Genomic DNA, 21205 nt, shown 5'->3' with positions numbered 1-21205 from the left:
AGAGTTCCTCTGCATCTCTCTCTTCAACTTCTGCCAAGGATCGACCGCTGACTGCTCCATGACGCCTTCAAAACCGCAACAAAGTAGCAAGATGACTACCAGCAACATTGTAGTGCCTAATCCTGCCGGCTTTCTTGACTGTTTCCTGGTGGTGTATGCTCTGAGGGCTGTCTGCCTTTACCCTGCACTGGAAGCCAATAATAAATCTCCTGTGGGTCGATGGAATCTTCCCCCTGCTAATGCAGGCACCAAACTTCTGCATCACTGGTCCTCTGGGTCCCCTCTCATCTTGATGAGCGTGGTCCCTGGAACACAGGAGCTGGATCCAAGACCCCGACAGTCCAGTGGTCCTTCTGTCCAAATTTGGTGGAGCTAAGTCCATGCCTCCCCAGGCCAAACAGTAATCCTATGTAGTGCGTGATCTGCAGCTGCTAGGGCTTCTGTGCACTTTTGCAAGGATTCCTTCATGCACAGCACAGCCCAGGTCCCCAGCACTCTGTCCTGCATTGCTCAACTCGTTGAGTTAACCACCGGCTTCGTGGGACCCTCTTTTGTTGTTTTGAGATGACCGCCGTGCTCAGATTTCTTGAATGCCTGTTCAAGTGCTTCTGCGGGTGCTGCCTGCTTCTGCGTGAACTCTCTGTGTTGGTGAGCGCCCCCTCTGTTTCCTCCTCCAAGTGGCGACCTCCTGGTCTTTCCTGGGCCGGGCAGCACCCATTTTCTTCAATCGCGACTCTTGCAGCTAGCAACGCTTGTTTGCAGTCGTTCTGTGTAGAAACAACTCTGCATCCTCCAGCATGCTGTGGGACATCTTCTGACCAAAGGAGAGGTTCCTGGCACCTTCCGTTGTTGCAGAATCTTTGGCTTCTTCCACCCGGAGGCAGCCCTTTTGCACCTTCCTCTGGGGTTTAGTGGGCTCCTGCCCCCCCGGACACGTGCGTGACTCTTGAACTTTGTCCCCTTCCTTTGCAGGTCCTCAGGTCCAAGAATCCATCTTCAGTGCTTTACAGTCAGTTGTTGCCTTTGCAGAATCCCCTTTCGTGACTATACTGTCTTTCTGGGGTAGTACGGTAACTTTACTCCTACTTCTCAGGGTCTTGGGGTGGGGTATCTTGGACACCCTTAGTGTTTTCTTACACTACCATTGACCCTCTACACACTACACTAGGCCTGGGGTCCATTTGTGGTTTGCATTCCACTTTTGGAGTATATGGCTTGTGTTGCCCCTAGACCTATTGTGTCCTATTGCATCCTATAGTTTTCTACAGTGTTTGCACTATTTTTCTAAGTGTTTACTTACCTGATTTTGGTTTGTGTGTATATTTTGTGTATTTTACTTACCTCCTAAGGGAGTATATCCTCTGAGATACTTTTGGCATGTTGTCACTAAACTAAAGTACCTTTATTTTTAGTAACTCTTGTGTTTCTTATGATATAGTGCTATATGATATAAGTGGTATAATAGGAGCTTTGCATGTCTCCTAGTTCAGCCTAAGCTGCTCTGCTATAGCTACCTCTATCCTCCTAAGCTGCTAGAACACTACTAATCTACTAATAAGGGATAACTGGACCTGGCACAGGGTGTAAGTACCACAAGGTACCCACTATAAGCCAGGCCAGCCTCCTACATTGGTGGTGCAGCAGTGGGATAAGTACTTGTAACTGCTTTACCACTTTGTCATTTGGTGCTTTTCATAAGAAAAACATACCAAATACTTCAGAATATACACAGTTAACCTAAACAGTTTAACTTTCCTTCTCTAAACTTTCTAAAAAGTTTTAGAAAAGTTTAAAAACGTTTTTCTCTTTTCTCTAAAAATCTCTAAACTTTTTTCTCTCTATCTTAAACTCTTTCTAACAATCATGTCTGCAGTAGAAACCCACTCCCACAGTTGTCCAGGCAACATATGGTAGTTTAAACTTTAAAAGTTTGAGGGGTCTCTGCATTGAAAGGGGTTTATGTATTGATAAGAATCCCACAAAAGATCTTCTCCTTAGCCTTCTCCTGGAAAGTGACCAGAACCAGTGTGGCCCATCACGCCAGCCAAAAGACATAGAATCCTCTCCTACTTAAAGAGAAGAGGTGTGCAGGTGGCAATGCTGCAGGAGACCCATTTAGTAACTGGAGAGGTGGAGAAACTGAGACGCAGACGGAGGGGACAGGTGTTTGCCACGGAGTACTCAGCTTATGCAAGGGGGGTGATGATATGGGTCAGGGCCGGGGTACCGCTAATAATAGATTCATCCAATATAGATCAGGAAGGCAGATTTGTGATATTGGAGGGGAGACTACATGGTATTTCGATTGTCATGAGCTGCATTTATGCCCCCAATCAGGACTAGATCCCTTTCCTAACTAAGTTATCGAGCCACCTTACCCACCAATGCACAGGAGAACTGCTAGTGGGGGGGGGACTTTAATGCAATATTAGACACTAACATGGACAGATCAACCCCGCCACTGCAGGGTGCAGTGTCCACTAGAATAGCCAAAAAGTTTTGTGAATGGCTGGACACCTGGGGGCTGGTGGATATCTGGCGGGAACAACACCGAAAAGACAGAGACTACTCGTATTATTCAGGCCTCCACCGGCTGAATACTAGAATTGATAGAATGACATCCACGGCGGGCCTTGCGCGTTATATGACCCACTCCGAGTATCTTGGCCGCACACTGTCAGATCATAATCCCTTGCTGCTGACACTAAGAGTTTTGGAGGACAGACCCCCCATACCATCATGGAGACTGTCCCCCGCTGTGCTGGAAGATCAGACGTATAGAGACACCCTTCGTTGCCACCTGACAGAACATATTAAGATTAATAGTGGATCCACCCCATCTAGGGCCACAGAATGGGAAACACTTAAGGTGGTGACGAGGGGCTTCTGCCTGGGTCAATCGGTGGGGGTGAAACGCACACTTGAAATGGAATTGTCCTCCTTAGAGAAGAAAATACACGAAGGGGAATTGAGACAGGATCCTGGAGCTCAGGAGAACGAGGAATATAACTGAGCTCGAAGAGAGCATTCCCGGATCGAGGAGCAGCTTAGATGTCATAGCATACAAAAATACTTGGCATCAGTACAATCAGAGGAAGGTAGGTCAGGGAAACTGCTGGCGTGGCTGGTGCGCCCAGGCGGGGGGTGGAGAGCCCATCACGAGTGTACAAGACAAAGAGGGACTTTGCAGACGTAGTCTAGGCCCAATTAATGAACCATTTAAGGAGTATTATATGCACCTGTACAGGAAACCTAGCGACCTGGGGGCAGAGGCCTTTGAGAACCTCATGCAGCAAGTCACTCTCCCAACTCTGAACCCGGAAGAGAGGGATAGCCTGGGGGGTCCTATGACAGCGGAGGAGATAAGCAAGGCCATATCGCGGTTGGCTCCCGGGAAGACTCCCGGTACAGATGGCCTCCCAATGGACTTTTATAAAAAAATATAAGACATTACTGATAGCCTAGCTGGCGGAGGTGTACGCGGAGGCTCTGCGCCGAGGGGAGCTACCGGGCACGCTACGAGAGGCTTTGGTGGTGCCGCTCCCTAAAACAAAAAACAGGGAAGCACCAGTGACTGACTTTCGTCCTTTATCAATGCTGAACAGCGACTTTAAGATTCTTAGTAAGATCATGGCTAGCAGGTTGCTCCCCCTTATGACCACATTAGTGCATACAGACCAGAATGGTTTCGTCCCTGGCCGCAGCACCTCGCTGGATTTAAGGCGAATTTCTGCTAACTTATATATGCCAGAAGAAGAGAAGCCTCCTACATGGGGTCTTGCTTGCGGTGGACTTCGAAAAGGCCTTCGACTCGATTAGGTGGGACTACCTCAGGGCTGTGATGTTAAAAATGGGATTTGGAGAGAGCTGGGTGAAATGGGTGGACCTGCTGTATTCCTCCCCGCTAGCTAGGGTGAAGACGGGCAGAACGATATCCAACACATACCAGGTATATCGGGGAACTAGGCAGGGATGCCCCCTATCCCCACTACTATTTACCCTGGCAATTGAGCCTCTGGCGGCCCGGCTGCGACAAGAGGGTGTGGGTAAAGGAATTGAATTGGGTCTAAAAGAGCATGTTATCTCCCTATACGCTGACGATATTCTGGTGTATCTGAGAGATGGAACCAGTGGTCTCCCATGGGCTCTGAGGATTCTGGAGGACTTCGGGGAACTGTCGGGACTTCGCCTTAACCGAGGCAAGACATTTGTATTCCCCATGCTGCCAGACTGTATGCGCTCTGAAACATGCCTGAGGGATGTGAACTGGGCCCCACGGACCTTTAAATATTTGGGCATTCAAATATTCCATGAACTGGCCGACCTCCGAGACGGCAACCTGGGTAGGACGCTCCGCTCCCTGCGCTCCTCGGTTGGGTTCTGTCGATCGCTGAAACTAACAACAATGGCCAGAGTAGCATTGTCTAAAATGGTTATGCTTCCCCGCCTCCTCTACTATTTCGCTAACCTACCGTTATGGATCCCCCCGGCGTGGTATCGTGAATTGAATGCTCTGCTCTGGGAGCTAATATGGGATGAGAGTCGCAGGCGTACAGCACTGACGACTATATGCAGACCGACGCGTGTGGGCGGACTGGGGGCTCCTGACTTTGAGGCATATTATCTGGCATCTCAAATGCAATGGGTGGCCGGCTGGATGGTAGGCAAAGGACAACTGGACTTGTTTACTTCCCATGGTCTGTTGGACACAGCTCGAATGATAGCACGTATAATAGAGAGGAGGGTTGCCCCCCTTGGAGACAACCTAATGACTAATGTTGCGATGACATGCTGGAAGAGATGTACGAGGAAGGTTGGAGTGGGCCCACCCTACTCTCCGGCGCTACCACTTTCGGTCTTAGTTGTAGACCCGAAGGGGACCGGTTCCGGGGGCCTGGGACCATGGACGGGGGCAGGAATAGGGACGGTGGGAGAGCTTTTCAAGGAAGGGGTGTTGAAGAACTTCGTTGACCTAGTAGGGAGGGGGGTCCCCCAGGGCCAATTTTTGCTGTTCAGGAGGTTAGTGCATGCTCTGAAAGGCCACTGGGATACGATTAATGCAGAGCCCAAGGTCCACAGAGTGTTACACCTCCTGTTGACATCGGGTGAAGAACCCCATTTGATTGCAAAAATATATTGGGCCCAGATAGAAGCTGCACTGGATCCCCTGCACTCGCTGAGGGAGAGGTGGGAGAAAATGGTCGGACACGATTTGTCTGAGACGGAGTGGAGCAGGGCTCTGGCTTATCCCCGGGGGATCTCTCGTAACACCCGTTTGCAATACATCCAATATAATTACCTACATAGAACGTACCTTACTCCTCACCGACTGTTCCGTATATATGGGGGGACCCCTAGGACTTGCCCCAGATGTGGAGATGGTGAGGCAGACTTTGACCACATGATGTGGAAATGCTCAGTAATACAGATTGGCTGGAGGGCAATGATAGCGATCATGTCAAGGCTATATGTCACAGAACTGCCGTTAACCCCCGATATATGTCTACTGGGCCTAAAAACGGGTACTTCACGAGGGAAAGTTAGGAACCGCTTCCTAGACCTCGCTGTGGCCCTCTTCAAAAGGCTGATCACGAGGGGTTGGAAGGTCCTAGCCACCCCTCGCTTGCTGAATGGAAAAGCGACGTCACAAAATGGACCAGGGCCGAATTACAGGTCCTGAAAGCTGAGGGAGCAAAAGGCATCCGACAGACTCCCATAGCCCCAGAATGGGAAGACCTAATGATGAGCTGGGACGATATAGTGAAAGGACCAATAGCTCCCAATGCGGTACTAACAGAAACAGAGCCCTGAGTGGGTATAGAGATGAGATAATGGATGCGCCCAATAGAACCACCTCTGGGGGAGGGAAAAACACCAGTGAAGCAGTCAGACGAGTATACCAGCAGTCCACAATATGATACAGGGGTCAGAGCGGAGTTGGTCACATAATATCGCAAAAAGCAGAAGGGAAATGTATGAGGTTGGTTAGCTGTCCCACTAATAATAAAGACCTGAGTGAGAGACCCCCCCCTAACCAACACAAGTACCACCCACAAAAAGCCACCAAGTTTGTACATAGTTTAATTTTGTGTTAAAGCTGTTATGCGGACGTATAAAATGAAAGGGTAACACAGAACAACAGTGAGTAAGACCCCCAAAGTTAGGAACGCTAGAACACTAGTGCTAAAGATAATGAAGATCAAATGAAGGTCAAGATGGACATTAAGGGGGTCATTCTGACCCTGGCGGCCGGTGACCGCCAGGGTCACCGACCACGGGAGCACCGCCAACAGGCTGGCGGTGCTCCCGAGGGCATTCTGACCGCGGTGGTTCAGCCGCGGTCAGAAAGGGTAAACCGGCGGTCTGCCGCCGGTTTCCAAAGCCCTACAGAATCCTCCATGGCTGCGGAGCGCGCTCCGCAGCCATGGGGATTCTGACACCCCCTACCGCCATCCTGTTCCTGGCGGGTCTCCCGCCAGGAACAGGATGGCGGTAGGGGGTGCCGCGGGGCCCCTGGGGGCCCCTGCAGTGCCCATGCCCATGGCATGGGCACTGCAGGGGCCCCCGTAAGAGGGCCCCGCAAAGTATTTCAGTGTCTGCTAAGCAGACACTGAAATACGCGACGGGTGCAACTGCACCCGTCGCACCCCTGCAACTACGCCGGCTCAATTCTGAGCCGGCGTCCTCGTTGCAGGGGCATTTCCTCTGGGCCGGCAGGCGCTCTTTTGGAGAGCGCCCGCCGACCCAGAGGAAATGTCTGAATGGCCGCCGCGGCGGTCATTCAGCGGCGGTACCTTGGCGGACGGCCTCCGCCGTCCGCCAAGGTCAAAATGACCCCCTAAGTCATGACACAATATATATGTGACGTCTCATATAAAGATGTATCTTTTAAACATGGTGTATAACAAGAACAAGATGCTCCCATTAATTTACTTGTGAAATTTAAAACAGCGAATTGTTATTAAAAATATATTAAAAAAAAAAAAAAACAGTGTGGCCCATCCCAGGAGGTAGAGGAGGGGGTACCCAGCCAGACTCAGACGAGTCCCCTTAGGATGCTGGGGAGGATTCTTCCAAAGACCTGCCTGCTAACAGGGCATCTAGTGACACTGGTAGTGGGAGGGGGGTCACTCACTAGTAGGGCACCTTTCACTCCTAAAGGCCAGGTTACTAGAGTCCAGCCAGTTAGGGACAGGTCACACTCTGTCAATTCCCACATTTCTTCTGTATCTCACAATTCCCAAGCCTCCCACCCTGAGGATAACCTGATGGAAATGGAACTCAGAAAGCTGAGGTTGGAAGAGGCCAGGCTGAAGCTAAAACAGCAGCAGCTGGCCTTAGACAGGGAATCTCTGGATGTAGACAGGGAAAGACAGAGGTTGGGGTTAGTTCCCCATGGTGGCAGCAGCAGTGTTTTTGATAGCAATCTTGTGACAGAACAAGATTCCAGAAACCTGCATAAGATAGTCCCCCCTTACAAGGAGGGGAATGACATTAATAAGTGGTTTGCTGCACTTGAATGGGCCTGTATGGTACAGTTGGTCCCTCAAAGGCAGTGGGCTGCTATCTTGTGGCTATCTTTCACTGGTAAGGGTAGGGATAGGCTCCTTACAGTCAGAGAAAGTGATGCTAATAACTACAAAGTTTTGAAAGATGCACTCTTGGATGGATTTGGCTTAACCACTGAACAATACAGGATTAAGTTCAGAGACACCAGAAAAGGGTCCTCTCAAGACTGGACAGACTTTGTAGACTGTTCACTGAAGGCCTTGGAGGGTTGGTTACATGGCAGTAAGTTGACTGACTATGAAAGCCTGTATAATCTAATCCTGAGAGAGCATATACACACACAAGTGTGTCTGATCTGTTGCACCAGTACTTGGTAGACTCAGATCTGACCTCTCCCCAAGAATTGGGAAAGAAGGCAGACAAATTGGTCAGAACAAGAGTGAACAGAAAAGTTCATACATGGGGTGACAAGGATGGCAAGAAGAAGGATGGTAAGTCTTCTGACAAGGGTGGAGACAAAGATAAAAAACATTCTGAGTCTTCATCAGGCCCACAAAAATCCTCTAGGGGTGGTGGGTCTAAATCCTCTTCTCATAATCAGAAAAATCCATGGTGTTATTTATGTAAAATAAAAGGCCATTGGGCAAGTGATTCCACTTGTCCAAAGAAAAACACCAAGGCACCCACTACCGCAACCCCAACTGCAACGTCTAGTGCCCCTAGTAATAGCAGTGGTGGTGGTGGGAAGTCTACTACAAATAGCCAATCCAAGGGTGTAGCTGGGCTCACCATTGGCAGTGTAGTTGGGGTTGGTCTTGTTAGGGAGACCACAGAGGCTGTTTTAACTTCTGATGGTGGCATTGACTTTGCTACCATGGTTGAGTGCCTCCTTAATATGGGTAAGTACAAGGAACTTCCCCTAATAAATGTTTTTGAGGTTGAGGCCTACAGGGACACAGGAGTCAGAGTAGCTATGGTTATAGAGAAACTGGTTTACCCTGATCAACACCTACTTGGTCAGCAGTACCAAGTGACTGATGCTCACAATAACATACTTAGCCACCCCATGGCTGTTGTGAATCTCAACTGGGGGGGGTTACTGGGCCAAAGAAAGTTGTGGTAGACACTGAATTACCTGTAGATTGCTTTCTAGGCAAATTTGGAGATATCAGCTTGGGCTGCAGTGGAGTTGGAGGCTCATGCAGCAATGCTGGCATTCCTGGGCATATTTTTGCTTTGATAAGGGCTCAGGCCAAAAATCAAAAAGGACAGCGAAACTTGGATCCTGGAACAATGGACCAAGTGCTCCCAAAAGCTAGGGGAAGTAAGGGTAAATCCTTGCCCACTATCCCTCCCTCACCAGAAGATTCCCCTTTTGAGGAAGAGGAATCCTTTCCCTGTGCAGAACCTACACCAGAGGAGCTGGCAGCAGACACTGCTGAGCTTTTGGGTGCAGCTAGGGAAGAGCTGGGTGTGGCACAGCAGACCTTTCCCACACTAGAGGGCTTGAGACAGCAAGCTGTCAAACAGCAGAATGGGGATGTCAGTGATAGCCATAAGGTGTATTGGGAAGACAACCTCCTGTATACTGAGTCAAAGGACCCTAAACCTGGAGCTGCCAGGAGATTGGTCATCCCTTTGCAATACAGGGAGTTTCTTCTTACCTTGGCATATGACATTCCGTTGGCTGGGCATTTGGGCCAGAGTAAAACTTGGGACTGGCTTGTTCCCCTGTTTCATTGGCCTCATATGTCAGAAGACACTAAAGAGTTTTGTCGCTCTTGTGTGGCCTGCCAAGTCAGTGGCAAGACTGGTGGCACACCAAAGGCCCCTTTAATTCCACTTCCTGTGGTTGGGGTGCCCTTTGAAAGGGTAGAGGTTGACATAGTTGGTCCCCTTGACCCCCCAACCGCTTCAGGCAATAGGTTTATCCTTGAGGCAGTGGACCATGCCACTAGGTATACTAAGCAATTCCCTTAAGGACCACTACAGCTCCTGCAGTGGCAAAGGCATCCTGGGAATCTTTTTCAGAGTGGGCTTCCCTAAGGAAGTGGTGTTAGACAGAGGTAGTAACTTTATGTCTGCATACCTCAAAGCAATGTGGAAGGAGTGTGGTGTAACATACAAGTTCGCTACTCCTTATCATCCACAAACAAATGGTCTGGTTGAGAGGTTTAATAAAACTCTCAAAGGTATGGGACTCCCTGAAAAACTCAGAAGGAAATGGGATGCCTGTTACCTTGCCTTCTTTTTCCTTATAAGCCCCCAGTGACCCCTTCCGCCACAGATTCCCTCAATACCACCCTTTAACAGTGCCCATCTTGTCTCCTTTACCTCTCTCTCTCAGATGCATTTAATTAGTTTTATAGCACCACTCAGACCAGGGTAGTGTGTCAGAGCACTTTACATTGCACACAGATTACACAAAGACAATCAGTCATAGGTGTGTAAATCAGTGTATAAGAAATGTTACATACGACAGATGACTACAAAGTGTAGGAGTCACGTCATTAGGCTGTATAGTTTGATTGCTTGGTCTGGAGAAACACAAATCCAGAATTCAAAATGTAACACCATAACTGGGGGTTCTCTTTAGTAATAAGAATTGCTTTGTACCCAAATTAACCCTTTTTGCAACATTGGGATAATGGAAAACTGGGGAAAAAATCATGATGCACTAACCTATACCTTGTAGTTTGCATGCAGCTCTTTGATGACAGTTAATGGTTCACTGTGCTATATTAGGATTTTAACTTATAAACTGCAAGTAACAAACTGACCTCCCTGACAAAAGTAGTAACCTGCTAACCTATTTGCATTATATGCACTTTGTGGTAGAGTACACATTCTTTGCAGCAGACATATTAACCCTCTGCGCTACCTTAAAACTTCCACTAGAGAAATCTCCAGGCAGAACAATAATCAACAAAGTTACCTTGACATATTTATTATTGCCTGAAAATCTGTGGAGGGAAGGAATGCCCAGGTGTTTTCAAAACCATATTATAGCTGCAAATATGGCACCCCCTCCCCATAACCTGATGCACTGAGATTAAGAGAGAGAGGGAGGGAGAATGATAGAGAGAGCAAAGGAAGGAGTACATCCAGAGGAAACAGAGAGAGAGAGAACACCGTCAACAAACATCAAGAAACTGGAAATGCACATGCAAAAATAACAAACATGAATGCACTTTGGTTAAACTAATCCTTCCTTCGGAAAGTTGATTAAAGGGGGAAATGGTGCCTGTGGCTGACTTGGTCGGAGGCCTGGTTCTTCTGGGAATGAGAGTGCTTGCAGGCACAGGACGTCCCTCTCCCAAAAGTGCAGAACACTGGCAAGACGCCATAAGTGTGCTCTCCACTTCCTCAAGTATCTCAAGACTGAGTGACCTAAAGCTCTTTTCATTGTCCCTGAAGAATCAGGTGCAAGGAGAACAGTCCTGCAGTGGAGCAGCAAGCAGTAGGATTGGCTGATGATTTTCAAGCCAATACTTGTCAGCTTTATATGCTCTCCACACAAAGCCCTGCAGAACCACTGGAGAGTGAAACATGCCACATAATTGGCTGTCACCCACAATCATGAAAATTACAAATGGTGACCATTAAAGAATTATTATGGACAACGGACAGAAGGTTAGAATTCACTGCTGGTGTACAACTTATTTAGCAGGCAGCTGAGCAGTAGTTGCCACTCACATGCTTTTTAGATGTGTGGGGGCACTTCAGCCCCCTGTTTATTGAAATCGAGCTGGGTGTGAAGGTCATTCCCACAGCACCAGCACTGTTGTACCTCGCTCCTTGCCACAAACACTCCTGTTTTTTGTAAGCTGCTAAAAAGTGAGGAAAACTGGCCTTGCTTCCTCATCTTTTTGGCACTTATATTGTTTCAGCCCCCACTGCCTCACACTCCTTTGTGTTCAGTATGCAAAGTAAGACTTCCATGGCACTCTTGTATGGTTCTGAGGTGCAACACCCAAGCTCACTGACTAACAGCAACTCAAGCTGGAGGTACCAGAGTGACATATATAAGATGCTGATGTGAAGGGATTTCTGTGCAAAAACTAGTAATAAGTGAGGTCATGGTAGGTGGCAACTTCCCTGATCTGGAACAACCCCAGCTGGAGAAGGAAAATGGTAAAGCAGGTGCCAGTAGAAACAAACAAAATACAATGCCAAAGGGTAGGAAATGGCCCTTTCTGCAGGGTCATCCCCAGACGTTTTGCCTTTTTCTTCCACTTTTTGCTGAATTCATTTTTGCTGGCTCCAGGACTCTGGGCACTTTACCACTGCTAACCTGTGCTAAAGTGCATGTGTCCAGTGCTTAAAACATGGTAACATTGGCTTATCCACAATTGGCATATTTAATTTACTTGTAAGTCCCTAGTAAAGGGTACTCTTGGGGCCAAATGTGGGAACAAACAAATTTGCGAGTCGGAAATAGCGACTCCATGCGAATCGCTATTTCCAACTCGCAAAACGATATTCCAGTAAAAATCGCTATTCCAAATAGAGAGTCACAGCGGAGTCACACTGCATTTTGCAACCTCGCAAAAAGTCAGGTCGCAAATTGCACAAAGGGTGTGGTCCGGTGTCGCAAATTGCGACTGACTCGCAAATTGCCTGCAGGTGGAATTAAACTTTTGAAATACCCACTTCCTGGTTCTGAGTGATGACATCAGAACCAGGAAGTAACCAAATGGAACAGGGAGGAGGGAGGAGGCCAACCAGCCCAAACTGCAGAGCCACACCCAGGTGAGAGGAGCTGCAGCAACAATGGCTACACAGGAGAAGGAGACACCCAGTGGAGGCAGAAAACGCAAAATGAAGTTTTCTGACAAGGAGTTGGAGGTGCTGACCGAGGAGTGCTGACTGCACCATGAAGAATTATTTGGCAAGGCAGCAATGAGTGACCCAAAAAAAGATGATCTGGCAGGACATCCAGAACAAGAGAAATGCCATTGGTGTAAGCCACCCCACCCTGGATGAAATACGCAAAAGGTGGTATGACCTTCGCTCCAGGACCAAGGAGAGGGTGGCAGAGTGCATGAGGGAGATACATGGCACTGGAGGAGGGCCATCTACTGTTCCACCACTACAGCAATAGAAAGCATGGTGGAGACAGCTCTGGAGCCGGAGACTGTACTGGGCATTGGAGTGGTAGACAGTTCTGCACCAGGAACATCAAAAAGTAAGTACCAAAATATATGCATTCACACCCGCATATGCACAATGCACACAATCCCAGTACACATCAGCAGGCACCTCCAGAATAACTCTATTCACAGTTTAGCAACCTATAGAATAGTGCATTAAGGGCAATGTAGTAAAGTAGTCAAAATATAGGCAAATGTTTATTTAGAGGCATCAAACATAAGTGCGAGACTGACAGTGTATCCCCTATGTCCCACAGGTCTCCCACAAGGCCCCCCCATCAGTGCCACTGTGCAGGGAGAGGAACATGGCACAGACCCACAGGAGGAGGCTGCCACAGACACCGCAGGGGAGTGCAGGACAACACCACCCGTGGAATTGGCACATGAGACCATGGACGATCCTGTGCTGGGCATGGAGGCAGCTGTTGGAACACCAGGGCCAATGCCTATGGAAAGCCAAACACATGCATCATCAGGCGCAGTGCGTCGATGACGACGAACAATGCAGTCTGTGCGTAGTGAGGATGTGTCAGATATAGATTTTATGGGACTTGAGGCATCCTCATTGCACAGTCAGCGCCTGCAAAATAGACAAATGAGGTTAATGAACTGTAACCTCTCAAGACTGCAGACCACTATCACACATGGGCTGGCAAATGTGGACAACCAGTTCACAACAACGAACACACATTTGGGTAACCTGACTACCTCCATTGACAATTTGGTCAGGGAACTGGTGGCTGACAGGCCACAGGCATGGCGCAGGGAGCGCAACACTGCTGCCTGTTTAGAGAGGCTGGGTGCATCCATAGGGCGCCTGGCAACCAACACAACCTGCCTGTCAAGGCACACTGTCAGCCTGCAAGTAGAACCAGGGCATTTTGCAGGAGATGTGGCACGTGGACTTGGCCGCATCAGCCATGTGGTGGATCTGCTGGAGACCAGACAGGCTGCAAGGGGCATTGGGGATACCCCGCAAGACAGTGAGGAGGGCTCAACTGTGAGTAGTGTGTCTGCCACTGATGCACGTGTGTTGCAGAGTAGCAGTGCACGGCAGGGCTCATGGGACCAAGCTGGAGTGAGCCATGGTGGCCGCAGTCATAGGAGGCTGTGAGCTACTGACACGTACTGCTACAGAGGCACATGGACGTAATGTGTCCGATTTGACAGTTTTTTTCCATTCTATATCATAGTTCACAATGATTTCAACATTATAGTCCTGCATTAAAAAGGGTTAGTTTGTTTGACTACACAACTGGGCTATGTGTGTCTTACATTAGTGAGTGTTGTCACGGTTGCCACGTACCTGCCAAAGTAGTGGGTTGCAATGTGGTTCCATCTCTGTCTGCCCTCCATTGCGATGCTTCTATCCCCAGGCTGTCAGTGTGATAACTCTTGCTCCTCATCCTCCGTATCTGTGTCTTCAGGGATGAGATATAGCCCACATCTGGTGGCAATGTTGTGTAGGATTGCACAGGTGGCAACTATCTTGCATGCTGTTTCTGGGGCAAACTGAAGTGCCCCTCCACTTTTGTGGAGGCATCGGAATCTTGACTTCAACAAGCCAAACGTCCTCTCGACTACAGTTCTGGTCCGCCGATGTGCAATGTTGTATCACCTCTCATTCTGATTGCCAGGTGTTAGGTAGGGGGTGAGTATCCATGGTCTCAGGGCATATGCACTGTGACCTGTTTGACAAAAGAGGCAAATTTAGCAGGGCATCAGAGGGTTACACAGTGACCTGTATGTAAGGCTTCAGAGTATATTCGCCATTACCTAAGAAATATACTTCTCCAAACTCCCCACGTTCTAGGCTTTGGTGTATCCCACTGTGCCTGAATATGTAGGCATCATGTGTACTCCCTGGATATTTAGCCACAATGTCAGTAATGACATTATGGGCTTCACATACCACCTGGATGTTTAGTGAGTGGGTACATTTCCTATTGTGGAACACATATTCCAGATTTGCTGGTGGGCAAATTGGTAAATGTGTCCGTCCACACACCCTATTGCATGGGGAAAGTAGGCAATTTTGTAGAAGTCCAACTTGGTTCTGTTCATTTCTGCCTCATTTCTGGGAAGGTATATATATCTGGACATGTGTGCGAGTATGGCATCTAGGAAACATCTGAAGAATCGTGAGAGTGCACTTTGGGATACCCCACCTGCCACAGCAATTACCCCCTGATAGCTACCAAGGGTGCAGTGAGCATAGCACTTGCACATGTGTGGGGATGGCGTTGCCTCGCATTTTCTGTCGTTCAAGATGAGGTTTCAGCAGTTCAATTATCTCTAAGATAACAGCGCTGCTCAGTCTGTATTTATCATATATCTCCTCCTCAGTTTGTTGAAATAGTGTCTGCCTGGTTCGATATATCCTCTCCTGTCTCTGCCTCCTCCTCCTCTGCTGGGCAGCCTGGACTCTCCTCCTCCATGCAATCACATATAGTGCAGCCATTTTGAGTAGCCTAGATGCCTTCTGGGTCTCCTTTTATACTTTGGTTCTGGTTACGGCATGCTCTGAATCAGTGGTAATCTGGGTGTGCAAAACTGGCTTTTTGCGACTAGTCGCAATTTGCGACTGGCTTTTGCATACGGTTTGCGACTCGCAATTTGCAACTTCCTAATTGCGGGTCGCAAAATCAGGTCACAATTTTTGCGAGTCGGTAATGGGTCGCTTCGCTATTTAGTACTCCGAAATGGGATTTGAACATCCCATTCCGCATTTTACGGGATCGCAAATAGCGCTGCGAGCCATTTGCGACTCGCAATCATTTGCTACATCTGGCCCTAGGTCCCCAGGGTCTGTAAATTAAATGCTATCAGTGGGCCTGCAGTGCTAATTGTGCCACGCACAACAGTAGCACTTTTAAAATATTTCAGGCTGCCATTGCAGAGCTTGTGCGGGCAGTTTTAAATTGCCATTTCGACCTGGCGCATGCACTTCTTGCCAGGCCCAAGCCTTCCTTTTAAATACATGTAAGGCACCCCTAAGGTAGGCCCTAGTTTGTCTCAAGGGCAGGGTGCAGTGTATTTAAAAAGTGGAACATGTACTTTTAAGTTTAACATGTCCAGGTAGTGAAAAACTGCTACATTTGTTTTTCACTATTGCAAGGCCTATCTCTCCCATAGGATAACATTGGGATTGTCTTAAAACATCTTTTAAGTGTAACTCCCAATTAGATAAAGATCAAAATGTGTAGTTTGGTGTCTCTGGACTCACATTTTAAAATCACAACTTATGGTGAAATCAAATTTTAAATTTTAGAAAGTTAGCATTTTTTCACTTTAGGTGAAAGGCTCTGTGTATTCCCTCTAGACAGCTACACACAATGGGAGATTGGGTGTGACTTGATGGGCCTTAATGGGCCATTAACTAGGTTGAGCGGGGCAGAACTTAGCACTACCTCACTTGCACTTGATTAGACTTGCCCTGTCCACCCACAATAGGGCTTAACAACCCTTTATTGTCACTCCAGCCAGCTTGAAGCCAGGTCAGGGGACGCAGGGCATCTGTACATTTCAAAGGCCTGCCTGTGGAAGCTGCTTCCACCTCCCAGAACCAGGGCACCAAAGTATAAGTACTGAACCCCAAGCACCACCAAATCAGATCTCTACTGGAACCAAGGCTACTCTGCCAGAAAGAAGGACTGCTGTGCTGTCAGGAGGGACTGCCACTTTGCAACTGCATTGCTGTGTTGGCCTACTGCCGCTGTGTGCTGTGCTGTAGGAGGGACTGCCAATTTGCTTTTTTCTCTGCTGTTAGTCTTCTGCCTGCTGCTTCTGTCTTGCAGTGAGAAGGACTGGACTTGTTCTCTACATCTTTGCATCCAAGAGTATCCAAGGGCTTGTTGGCTTGCCCCCTGTTCTTCTGCAGTCTCAGAGACATCAGAGACTGCCTGCAACTCACCTGATACAGCACTTGGCTCTGCCATCTGTGAGTCTACCTTGCCAAATGGTGCCACACCAGTCCTGGACCCTTGGAGGTGGGCCTAAGGTGCTCTGCCTTGTGTGGTTTTCATTGGAACCACTGCAAAGCAGTGTGAAGCAAAGCTTCACCATTCAGCTTCTCTGAACCAATGCCGAACAACACAAAGCCTTGCAAAGCAGCACTGCTGAGACCGTGCACAAGGATTTAAGGTACTGTGTTCAATGAGCCCAGGTGGGTCCCTGTAGCTGGTCCGTGCTCCATCGCAGTTGGCCTGAACTTGTGACTTTGTCCCGGGCCAGTGTGACCAGATAACCACAGTTGACGCTTTGCACTTCTATGCAATATTTTCACCTAAATCTTTAAAACTGCATATCTCAGGATCCAATTATTTGATTTTTGTCATTTTGGCCTTGTTTTAATCAGATAAATATTATATGTTTTTCAAAACTGGCATTGAATATTTTGGTGCTGCCTTTCAATGTGCTACTGCAATTAAGTGTAGAACAAATACTTTACACATTGCCTCTTAAGTCAAGCCTGACTGCTCTGTGCCAAGCTACCAGGATGGTGACCACAGGTTAAATTAGGGAGTGTAACTGACATACCCTTACTAGGATTGTGTTCTCTACTTGGACAGGTTACATATCTAGGGTGACCAGATTTTGAGGAGCAAAAACCGGGACAGGTCAGACATAAAAGAAGGACTAAAGACTTTACACCCACTTTTATATCTGGCCTGTCCTGTTTTTTTGCGTAGCTTTGTGAATGTGTGCCTATACATGTGTGTGTTTACATAAATATACACACACATTTACAAGACTACACATGTAAAATTAACTATGGCTTGACCTCCCATCCTGCACCACCCAACCCGCCCCCACCCACCTCTCTCTGCTTCCCACTCCGGTGTCTCTGCTGGGAGCAGACAGGGGACTGTGTTGCCTCACAGTAACAGATAAATTAATGTAATTATTGCATACTTTGTAGGTGTCTGTTAAAGGAGAGCATACCTTTAATTTATGCTTCTCTAGATAATCTGAACTTTGTCCCAAAAAACGGGACATTTATGTAACAATCTGACCTTTGTCCCAAAAACCGGGACATTTGTTTAAAATTAAGAGAGGCGTCGGGACACCGGGACAGTCCTCTAAAAACCGGGACTGTCCGGGGAAATCCAGGACGTCTGGTCACTCTATACATACCACTGCCAACTAGAGACCCAGTTTCTAACACAAAGCCATTAGATCTGGCCTTGGCAGGCTTGTGCTATGGGTATTTCCTTTTTTTCTTTAGGTTTCACCTCAAAAGGCATGTGCTGTCCTTGCCAAATCTCCTGTATTTAGAAAATCCTTAAACGGGGCTTAGAACCCACCCATTACTTACCTGTACTTACTGTTCGTTGGAATCAACGTTGCTCTAATTTCCATGCTTCTGATTGGTCAGCACGCCATCTGCCTTCACTTTTGTTAGAAGGAAATCTGTTAATAAAATAAGACAGATCAATTAGACAAAGTAATATAGGTTTAATCGATTTTCAACTGGTTACGACAGGCAGTCTCCGCATAGAGGCCATGACTGAAGTTCAAATTTCTAGTTCACAAGCAGTGGTATTTATACTGTAAAACCACAAAAAACTACGGTCACAAGTTCAGCATTGACGTAAGCAAGAACAAGCAGTACAGATAAGATAATAGGGGAGAGGTACCTCTTGAAAAGAGCACATGCATGATTATTGGTCGCCTCATGGGTGAGTAAGTAACATTGACGTCATTCAACATCTCTATCTTTCTGCTCGACAAGTGATTATATGTTACCTGATGCTTACGGTAGCCCTACCTTGTGCAAATGCTTATCTGACCCTTACACAGTTCCGCTCACGAAGATATGAATGACTTGTGGTTTTCAGGACCCTTGCGCTAAGGCAGGATGCACCCTTTTGTTCCACCCTGTTCGTGCTAAGTGAAGATTTTGAAAGCGACAGCTGGTGCAGCTCCAAAGAAAAACTCTCATTCTAATGTGGTTTGGGCCTCTTGTGTGTTTCAGCACAGCTAACTTAACAATGCAGCATGTGTATAAGTTTCCTATGTAATAAGTGTTTGCTTGTCCTAAATATGACCTGCCTTTTCTATTGAAACCACAGTCTATCTTTTTTAACATGTCATGTATTAAGCCTTTCACTACTTACATTGGTTTACAACTATCTCTAGCCTACAATGTTTGTATTGGGGTTTGGGAACTTATGTTTCTATGTATGTGATGTAGATGATGTGTTCCTATTCTTCCTACATCATTCCCCCCTCTAGTTGATTACTCAACTACTTTTCCTACCTTCCCATCTACTAATGAAACTAGGGGAATCACCATATACCCACTACTCTGTCCCTCCCAATTAAGCTGTCATCCTATTGCAACATGCTATTATTACCTGAAAAATAAGACACATAAAGAGCAACAACACGATCAAAGGCAATAAGGCCTTGAACAACCCTGACATCCAGGATGGCACCCATTCGAACCAGCCCTCGAAACACCCTTCAGGGGCACCCCCCTCATCGATCATTTTCTTTTGTAGATCATGCAATGTCTGAATGGCCTGAGTTAATATCCCATTGTCGGCATCATTGGCCAGCACATAAGTACAACAGGCCGATCCAATCTTCTTACACACCCCTTCTTCCATGGCCGCCATTAAATCAAGTACATATCTATGTTGCATTACCATCAGCCTAAGGGCTCGGAGTTCTTCCTTGATAGCATTGAACCCATCTTCGGTTGCATTTATGATCTTCATCAATTCAAAGCGTGTGATCTGCAGCCAGCGTGCAGTTTGTTTCACCTGAATAAATGGTAGGATGCTACCAAAAAAGATGTGGGCATCATTAAATAGTCTATGTTCCTTTGGAACCTCTTTCCACACTTCAGTACCAAAATACTCAGCAGCTCTTTTTGTCCAGTAATGGTGAAGTAAGGTTGTTGGACGGCTTATGGGATGGTCATGTAACTGAGAGATGTCCACACCTGGCATCACCAGGGACGGGTGTGCAAAGTCACTAGGGAGCAGAGGCCATTCTAGTTTGGAATAGTTGTATGTGGAGCCGGGCCCCACACATCCACTAGTGATCCATCAAGCTGGAGGTGCCACCCTGCATATCAGCGTTGTAGGTGGTGATGTTGCAGTTGAGGTTACTTCCCACCTTCCCTGTCCCATTCCCTTTGAAACAAAGAGAAAACAGTGTTAATTTCATTGCTATTCTAGGGTGTATGGTAGTTTCTGTCCATGTATATCTCTGTATGTTTGCATCCCATATTTCCTGACATTGGCCTATTATCTTATTAAAACTTAGTGGACCTTGTTTCTCCGGTGCCATTTCATAATGATATTGCTCTACATATGAACTTGGCTTCGGTATGCCATTCATCATAGGCAAATACTGATCCTGTGATACTAAGAACTGGCCTGCCTGCGCAATCAGGGGGCAGGGGTTTAGCTAAATAGTTACTACATTCAGATGATGGGTAAGACCTTCCAAAAATAACCTTGATGTAATACCCCTTTTTCCCAATCTGGGTGAGACCTTTTTTGCCCTGCTTTCTTCATTTTTGATATCTCTTCCATTATCTCTTGTTTTTGTGTCAGGACTTGTAGGTCTTCTGGGGTGGTGTCAAATCAGGTTGTGTTAACTAGTGCAGTAACAGGACTTACGTGAGTTGGTAGTAGCTGTGCTCTCATTCTGCATACAAATAGGTGCAGGAGACAATGTGTAATGTTTGGGGATACCTCTTTAGGGAGATGCAATCTATCTACTCCAGCAGCATGGGGGATGATAGAGCATACATAACAACTGGTGTTGGACGTGGATGTGCCTATACTATGCATGTGTTGGTACCAGATATTATCAAATAAAGCAGTATGGAAAGGGTGATGGTCAATACCATTATCAACAGTTCTATGCATGTGTGTAATAATTGATATATGATAACAAAAATAAAAATATCCAAGTTCTAAAAACATCAATATCAGTGCACCGAGGAGGAAAAACAAACACAAAATACATAACTAGAAAGAAGAATTGTCTAATATTGGAGCTTTAGAGGGAGCTTTACTCCGGTTGCTTCTCCTGTTCTCCTCCTTCTTTTTCCTGCTCGGTGTCCAAAGGGATGGATGGCATGGTTGGGGCCAGATGGATGTCCTGGAGGTGGTACCATGGTTTGTGGCCTTGGACTTTCACTGCTGTAGTTGTGCTGTCTGTCACTGGGAAGGGTCCATTGAATTCGCAGTCTTTCCACTTCCTTACAAAATTGCGAATATATACGAAAGTTCCCAAAGGTAATGGTGTTTGTTGATCCTTTACAGGAGATGCGTGGGCGTGCTTATTGGCTGCACGTGTAACCTGTTTATAGAAGAACTTTGCAACTTTGGTTAGCTCAGACATGTATTCATTAATTTCAGTTTGTACAACTTCAGGTGCACTCTCAGTCTCCAACTTATGTCTAGTTGATGGCACAAATGTGCTCATTGTTCAACCTGTCACTATTTGATGAGGAGTCAAATGGTGATCCGATCCTGGGGTATTTCTCAAAGCAAAGAGTGCTAATGGGAGACAGTATA

The 21205-nt window shown here is 47.1% G+C and overlaps 1 protein-coding gene across 1 annotated transcript in view; it reads right to left on the bottom strand.

Annotated features, from left to right (window-relative positions):
- Positions 1-19621, bottom strand: part of CCR6 (C-C motif chemokine receptor 6) — a 54637-nt gene extending 35016 nt beyond the window's left edge. Inside the window, exon 1 of the mRNA XM_069236561.1 lies at positions 19022-19621. Coding sequence (XP_069092662.1) covers positions 19022-19621 — 600 coding nt within the window. The remainder of the gene's footprint in view (positions 1-19021) is intronic.
- Between the last annotated feature and the right edge of the window lie 1584 nt (positions 19622-21205).

This window comes from Pleurodeles waltl, chromosome 5 (assembly GCF_031143425.1).
Source record: "Pleurodeles waltl isolate 20211129_DDA chromosome 5, aPleWal1.hap1.20221129, whole genome shotgun sequence".
Lineage (NCBI taxonomy): Eukaryota > Metazoa > Chordata > Amphibia > Caudata > Salamandridae > Pleurodeles > Pleurodeles waltl.
Note: the sequence above shows the minus strand (reverse complement) of the source record. Positions and strands in the feature narration are given on the sequence as shown.